The sequence below is a fragment of the Talpa occidentalis genome, unplaced genomic scaffold, assembly GCF_014898055.3.
Source record: "Talpa occidentalis isolate TD23 unplaced genomic scaffold, MPIMG_talOcc4v2.1 talOcc4.8, whole genome shotgun sequence".
NCBI classification, from domain to species: domain Eukaryota; kingdom Metazoa; phylum Chordata; class Mammalia; order Eulipotyphla; family Talpidae; genus Talpa; species Talpa occidentalis.
The window spans coordinates 61,192,155-61,200,720 of record NW_023605194.1 but is presented as its reverse complement, the minus strand read 5'-3'; the positions used below and the strand labels follow the sequence as shown (position 1 = coordinate 61,200,720).

Below are 8,566 nucleotides of genomic sequence, written 5' to 3'. Positions count from 1 at the left end.
CAACAACACAATTATTTCTGCAAACCTGATCTTTCTTAACCTTGTTCCACATTTGGAGGGCACCAACCCCCCTCCCCATCCCCAAATCACAACTTTATATATGGTGTGTTGGTTTATCATTATTCCTTGCTAGAATATAAACTTCATGGGGGCAGGGGTCTTACTGTTAATCCATTTAGTTGTCATATTCAAGCATTTAAATAGTGCCTGTTGGGCCTCCCTAGTGGCGAAGGAGTTAAAGACTCAGCACTATTGCCAGCCACTGTGCAGCCAGGGAGCTGACTCACATGGCATAGTAGACCTCTCCTGTCTTGCCTGCTGCTCCCCTCAGCAGTGTATCTCAGTAGATGCGTCTGTTCTGCTCCCCACTCTGACTCTGGTGAATCCTCTCACCCCCTGCACCTCTGGCCTATGCCACAGTTCTTGTATGCATAAATAAAAATAAATCTTAAAAAAAAAAATAGTGCCTGTCACATCAGTTGCTCAATAACTATTAACTTGCAATTTAGTCTCTTATTGCATCATGTTGTTTAAAGATGTCATTTTTCATTTTGCTTTATTCTAAACTCCTTCTTTGTTGTTCAAGAAACCCATGGTTCCTCCAAATCACTGAATATAATTATGCTATAACAAACGCCCTAGAATGTAAATTAAGTTTCTTTCTTGCATATGTAAATGTCTACATATTTAGTGCAGGGAAAGAATTTGAGGGGGTCTCCCTGGTCGCGCAGCTGGTAGAGTACCACACTGTGAAGCTGTTCCGCAGCATCTGCAGCGCTGGTTTGATTCCTGGCCGACCAGGGAAATGACTACATGGTGAGCAGACCTCTCCTGTCTCTCCTGCTGCTCCCCTCAGCAGTGCTTTGGGTGCGTCTGCTTGTTCTGCTCCCCACTCTCTCTCTCGAGAATCCTCTCACCCTCCCGCACCTCTGGCCTATACCCTAGCTCTTGTATAAATAAATCAATCTTTAAAAAGAAAAAAAAAAGAGGGCCTTCCTGCTGGCGCAGCGGTTGAGCGCTAGGTGGCAAAGCTGCCCGCCGCTTCTGCAGCGCCGGTTCGATCCCCGGCTGCTCCCCGGCCACCGGAGGAGGGTCCCACATGGCCCGCAGACCCCTCCTGCCTCCCGCTGCTCCCCTCAGCAGTGTACTTGGGTCCTTCTGCCTGCTCTGCTCCCCGCTCTGGCTCTGGTGAATTCTCTCGCCCTCCCGCGCTTCTGACTGTACCCAGTGCTTGTATGTATGTATGTATGTATGAATAAATAAATAAATCTTTAAAAAAATTAAAAAAAAAAGAATTTGAGGGAGTCTCCATATGATCGCTCAAGACCCAGACTGACAGAACTTCACAATCTGGAACATGTCAAGTCCTCCGTCACTGCGGTAGAGGAAGAGAAGCTGAAGAATTTTACAAGGGATTTATTTTTAATGCCTTTCTTTGGAAATGTTACCTAATCTTCACTATTTCATTGGAATATACTGGTAACAATGGCCCCATCTAACTTCAAGTGGGTAGAAGTTTAGAAGAAAACATGAAATGTTTTGTGATTACTGTCTCACATGTACCTTTCATAGCACATTATAATAATTTATAGCATTTCCTCTATTAAAGAAGAGATTTCTTAAGGTAAGATAGGGTGTGTGTTTTGATCACTAGTGTATTCCAAAAATCTGTTACAGATAGCAGGAACTTATATTTGTTGAATAAAAGGTTTAAAACCAAAAACTCAAAATTAAAATTTTTAATTTTTAAAGGAAAAAATACTCTCCATAGGAAAGCATTTCTATTTTTAAGTCCATCAGTAGCCAAATAGTACTTAACACAAACACTTCCAATATGCCAACTTTGGTTAAATGCACAACTTTGAAAAGAACTCACAAATGCACAAATCAATATGCTACTAACAAATTCATTAATATCCAAGATTCATTATTGTATGTTAAAGGTCATTCAGGATTAACATTATTTTCATTACAATGAACTGTGACATTCCAGTGAGAAGAGAGAAAACTGTTCACCTGAATCAAACTATTTAATTGCTAATGTTGGAGTCCAGCACTCTCAAAAATCTAATTCACACACACACACATGCACATTCATGCACACCTGTGCACATGCGTGCACACACCAACACACTTAAAAACTGCCCACTAGGGCATTAAAACAATTTAAAAAAATAGAACTTTAAAGAGCATTTGTAAATGTGGGTTATCATTTGGACAACTGTATAGTAGGCAGAAATTCCTAACGGTGCACATAAAAGCCAATAAATGATATGATACAAAAAGCCACATGTAAACATTTTAAGAATTTCACTGCAGTAAATAGATTTGACAAATTGAAGCACTAGAGTCATGACATGTTCTAGTACATACAAATAAAATCTCTAACCATTTAATGACAGGTGGGAATCTATACACATCAAAGATGTTATGAATTATTTTTCATCAAAAAATGAAAAATGTAAATCCTTATTAAACAATTCATTTAAAAATATGCTTTATTTTAAAATGTGATAATGCTCTAAGATGGCAGTTGATTTTATTCATATATGTAAAAATATTAAAATAGCAATATATTGGTTTATAAGTTATATAGTGCTCTCCAGCTAAATTTCCAATAAAATTCTCAAATGCTCAAAAAGAATTTTGCATGTTATTAGACCCCCCCCATTATACTAAACATGTTAAGTTCCATAGCTAAAGGAAGTAAACCATTTGTGAAATATTGTTTTTTAAGTGATGGAAGTCCATGAGCACATAAAAACAACCAGGTGATAAACCAGCCATAGCTCTTCTTTCTTCTTTTTCTTTGCAGGAATTAAAAGTAATTCATTTTAACTTGAGCAACTGTGTGGGAACTATAAGAACTGCAAAGCTCATCTTTTCTTTCCAACCTATAAGGGAAATAAAAGGTGATGAAGTTAACTACTAAAACATGCTTTACACATTCTCTTTAACCTAGTAACACATATTTCCAAATGCAAATGTTTAAAATGGTTTTTGAAATATCTACAATATTAAGCTTGTCTGTGCTAAATAAATATAACTATTTAGACATATATTATTCTGATGCCAGCAATATTTAAACATTCCCCATTAACCCACTAAAGTGAAAAGGGGTCTCTAATTGCATATAACCTTCATTTGTAGTATTAGAATCAAATCAGTCCACTCTGATTTAACATACTACGAATCCATGACAAAAGCTCAATCGTTTTGAGTACACACAAGTTTTAAATATTTACAGAAAAAAAACTATTGTATAGTAACTAAAGTATTAATAAAGGCTATCTCCCCAGGTGGTGGGATTAAAAGTGATTTTGTTGTCTTGGGTATTCTCAAAATAGCTAATTTAAGAACTAAAGATATTACTACCAACGAAAATTTGTTCTTTCTTGTCTTCACATTATAAACTTCTATTTAATTTTTTTTCATTTTAAGTTTTTAATGAAAGTTGTATATAAGACTTTTTTATTCCTGCATCTTCTCAATTGTTTCTTCCCTGTATTTGCCCTTTTCCTTTCCTACTTGGCGAGATTTGGTTTTGCGTTCTAGGACCTTTTTGCCGTCTTTGTCCAGCTTTAGTCTAGTGATAACCACATTACTGGGGTGAATGCCCACATGAACGGTTGCGCCATTTGCCTTCTCCCGCTGCACTCTTTCAATGTAGATGACATATTTCTTCCTGTAAACCTGGACTACTTTGCCAATTTGCTGTCCTTTATAATGTCCCCGAACAACCTGAACTTCATCATCCTTCCGGATGGGTATGGATCGGACATTGTACTTCTGCCTCAGCTCTTTGGAAAGAGGGGAAGACATGATCTTCCTACGAATGTGGGATGGCGCATTGAAATGGCTTTTACTATTCTTGCTCCGGTCAGAAGTCACAAAAGGATTGAACTTCATTTTGGCCGCCGGTGCTTCAGCGATGGCCGCAAAAGGGAAAAGCTCACATTATAAACTTTTAAAGCTGTCAACCAATATGTATGTCAGAGTAGCTATTTACATTGACATACCTGTAAGGAAAATCTTTCTAAAGATGGAAAAATAGCATAATCATGGTCATAAAAGAATAGATTTGCTCTAAAATTTAAAACCGCTGATAAGCAACTCAACCATTAGGTTTCCTACAGCTATGTAATTCTATAGGAAAATCAGCCCCTGCCATGTCATCTTTTAAAATATTCTTTCCTGTTATATTGCTTGTTTGTATTTTATGGACTCTTCTTATACCAGTTAGGTAAGATTAAATACTTATTGCTTCCATTCACAAACCTCGTAGCAGTGGCACTGCTAATCAAGTCATGCCATCTAAGTTTTAGACATGTGACTAATTATCTGGCAAGAATAAAAAAAAAGTTCACAAATAAACTAAACTTAAGGGTCTTGATTTTTTTGTGAGCCTTTGGAAGCCTGCATGTTAAACACTGGTGATTTTTAAAATTCTCAATGGAAATGGTGATGGCATTCACTCAACCAAGTAGTTTAAATTAGTGTAATGAGCACAATAAGGGAAAAAATGCCAGCAACTGCTATTTTTGCCATCTGACTTATTCTTACAAATCAGAATTTGACTTCAGTAGTTTTCAACTATACTTATCGATATTCCTAAAAGGTATATACTTTCCATACGTCTGTTATACATTAATGACATTTACTTTCAGTAAGTCACATGTAATATTAACTTGAAAAATGTAAACTTGAAATAACAAATTCCACCAAGTGTTATTTTCAAAACATTTGTACAAGCTATACTTTCACTAATTACCTTATTATGCTTTGTTGAAAGGATATGCCTTAGTATTTAAGCTTTAAAGAATATTAGAAACAAAATTAAACTCAAATACACAAAGTCCCTCAGACTAGAGTATCAATTTTATATGGCACAAGTCACAATGAATAGATGAGGCTTCACATATGTTGGCTGCAGAATATAGAATAAAGAATGGAAAAGCCACAAAATTGAAATCTGAAATATCAAAAGTCATTCTGGGGAACTATTTTTAGACATCTTGCTTAATTTAAAAAATATGTACAACTTTTCAAGAATCATGAACTTTTTTCAGAATTAGAATTTTATTTTATGTGCTTGAGACAATTTTTAAGTGTTGACTAAGGCCCTAAAAAATGCCTCTTAAACATGAGTAGTGACTGATACCACGCTGACATACCCCATTTTTATAATCATATGCTTTGCAAGACAGAAAAAAAGATAAACCTTACAGCAAACTCTTAATCACATTTGGTTGTCCATTATTTAAAATTCCAATTAATTTCAACAATTTAAATGATATTCTCATTTAATAAAACACCCACACAAGGACAAGAATGAGACTTTAATCAGTTTTAAGTGGAGTTTATAACACTAAGAGATAAAGGGTTGTTAACAAACACAATAACATATGGACATCTGATTGGTATGAGGCATTATCCTGTACACATATTTTTTTTTGTGTGTATCCTCAGTGCATAGCATTTACACACAGAGCCACTGCTGCACAGCACAAGAGTATCTGAAGAGGCTGAATCAGAGTAAGGCTGTTTAACAGACTGAAATTTTTAGTATATATAGTCTATATGAAAACAGATTGAACTTTTGAACTGGCAGGGTAGAAGGCAACTCTGCCAAACACTGCAGTGAAAGCCCCCACTTTAGTGCACAGTTCCACCCCTTCCATCTGCATGCATGACACATTAACAGTATTTAAAGGTAAACGAGGCACTTTGTGGCAACCACAGCCATCGTTATGAACATATTGCACAAATTTCCTAGAACTAAACATGTAACTGGTACCCTACTTTTATTTTTTAAAGCTGAAACATTTGATGCTGCCGGTAAACTCCACTTAAGTTTATAACCTGTGCCACAGCAAAGAATGGTGATGCTATTTATTCAACTACCCTTTAATAATTATGGCAAAAAACGTTCAAGAGGAGCTACAGAGGACTTGAGATGGAACAGGGCCCAATTGTAAGCTTTCTTAAAAGTGATGCCTTCAAGTAACTTCGGACATGTAAGCGGCTGCACATCCAAAAAGTCTAAGAAAACATTCCAGAAACTCAAAGAGATTACCTACAGAATGCATTTCAGGCTAATTATGAATACTGTCATAAATAAAGTTTTACTTAGGACTCGAAAACCTTTCAGTCATAGCAATTCTTGTCAAATTCTATGGGGATGGTAACTGAAATAAAGGAGTAGTAGTATGTATAATATATATTTATATATATATAATATATATAATGCCATTTTTCCATTTCCAATGACTACACCATAAAATGTAAGCAAGGCTTCTCAAAAACATTGAAACATTCAAAATCAAAACCCTCATTCAGACCTTCACATTCCAAAGGAAAAACAACAGTGCAAAAGCCCATTATAATGTCATTATTTATGACCTGGCCCTCCATGTTACATACTAGAATACAAGGTGGTGGTTGTTTTTTTAATATACTGTGCCCAAAACTATAACAAATAACAGTATTAATAACTAAAATATCCTCAAAACTGATTCTCATTTTAGTCAAAAATTTTCAGGTTTTATGAAAGATGGTGGCATATAAATTTCAATGGTGATATCTTAGGAATAGTTGTCTAACTTTACCAATTTAACTTATGAGCAGTCAATTTTCGATATATCAATGTTTATAAATGTGTAAATCCTAAGAGCTTTGTTAAAATTTTAAAAACTTTGTTAAATGAAACTGACGAGGTATGGAAAAAACATGTCAACATTATTTACTAAGAATATTTTAGATGTAGTTCTGCCTATTTACCATCAAACGCTATAAATGCTGCTCTAGTAGGTACTATGCAATCTGTATTTGTAAATTAACTAGGTCAGACCACAGCAAGTGAACAATTTCAGCACCAATAAGTTATCGAAAATGAGATTTTTACACCATTAAGAAAGAAATTGGTTAGATATTCAAATGTTTCAAGGTCAAGATATAATTTGAAAGACACCAAATTTCTGGGAAAAATTATTTTTAATAATATCTTCACATTAGTTTTACAATAGTTGTACTCTGCTAAAAATTGTATGCAGTCTGGGCATATCAAATATATATTTAAGAAATGAAACTGAAGCCCTAGCCCTAACTCTAGCACTATGAAGAAATGGTTCAACACTGCACATTTAAAAAAAAAAAAAAAACAAAAAACTTTTTCAATAGCAAATTAATAAAGCATTATGTGGGACAATTTCTACTGGAAATGTAAATGCCTTATTATTTGTGCAGCGCTGAAAATTTACTGCAACTCTAATTTCCTTTTAACACAAATAATGTCCTTTTAAATATAAACATTATATGTATTTAGTATTCAAGTAAAATTCCCTAACAGTTAATGACATTTAAAAAATGTGCAAAACTGCAAAACTCATTGTAATAGAATGTGTAAGGTCAAAAGGGTGGAACGGCTGACAGCTATTGGATTGAATAAGTGCATCGTAAATCTTCAAAGAAAAAAAAAACGCTTACTGTAGAATCTCAAATTGAAATTTCCTGTGCAGCATTACAAAATATTTTATATTTAATGAGAAAAAAGAAGCTTGCAGGCAGCACATGAAGCATCCACAGCAGGTATATGATTGAAAACTAATAAAATACGTGTAAGTTGTTGACTGATGTAGGTACTAATAGCATCTGACTTTTAGCACTGGCCTTGATTGCACAGGAGATGGAGCAGTCATTACAATTGAAAACATTTAATAAATCATTGTCAATTTATATAACATTTCAAGCCCATTCTTTATTGATAGCCTCCACATTTATATGGTTAAGTCATTGTTGCTGTGTTTCTTATCTATGACCACATTATTTTTATATGCTTTCATTTGTGAATTCTTAAGATGTTGTAGAAGGTTCATTCCTATACCCCGTTACAGATTCACTCCCTCTAGCTGCCTTTTCTAGCACCAATATGCTTAAAAAAATAAAATGCACAAACAACAAGCAGTGACAGCGGCCAAATCCTCAAATGTCCAGATTAGTAACTGTAGCATGCTAAAGAAAGGTGCATGTAAATAGCTGGAGATGGTATATGGTCCAGAGTCCAGCATAAAATAAATTCCTTTCTGAGCATTCCCTCCATTCCCCTAACCCAAATACATGCATTAGAAAGTAGCAAAACCCTTTAGAAACTCCTCTTAGCCAACTGCAAACTTATCTGTTGCCACAAGTGCAAAGGGGTAGGATGTGAACCTGTATGTCACAAATCTCTTTAGCCACTTCAGTTGGTGACAGAACACAAAATGAGAAATTCCTACGTATACACATCAGTCTGTCTCCACTTTTTATAAAACTGGAATAAAATGGGAAAGTGCCATCTTTATTTATCCTAATTGAATTTTAAATGTCCTTTTGACACAAAAAGGTATATACATGACACAGCTACACAACCTTTTTTCAACTGGACAACAAGTGTCAAAACCCCGTGGATGTATAGGGTAAAACAAGATTGGTCAGGAAAAGAGAATTGTTCCTATAACTGGTACTCTGACACAATGTCCTATTGCCATTTAAAAAAAAAAAAAAAAAAAAAAAAAAAAAAGGTCCATTA

General features: G+C 34.9%; 1 protein-coding gene across 1 annotated transcript; it reads right to left on the bottom strand.

Annotated features, from left to right (window-relative positions):
- Positions 1-1,769: 1,769 nt before the first annotated feature.
- Positions 1,770-5,270, bottom strand: LOC119234403 (60S ribosomal protein L26-like). Its single transcript, XM_054690572.1, has one exon. It carries the CDS (start codon positions 3,907-3,909, stop codon positions 3,472-3,474), a length of 438 nt encoding a protein of 145 aa, XP_054546547.1. The 5' UTR covers positions 3,910-5,270; the 3' UTR covers positions 1,770-3,471.
- Between the last annotated feature and the right edge of the window lie 3,296 nt (positions 5,271-8,566).

Bases quoted from the DNA above. Each gene is read 5' to 3' on its own strand.
- LOC119234403 (XM_054690572.1), bottom strand. From the start codon at position 3,909: ATGAAGTTCAATCCTTTTGTGACTTCTGACCGGAGCAAGAATAGTAAA.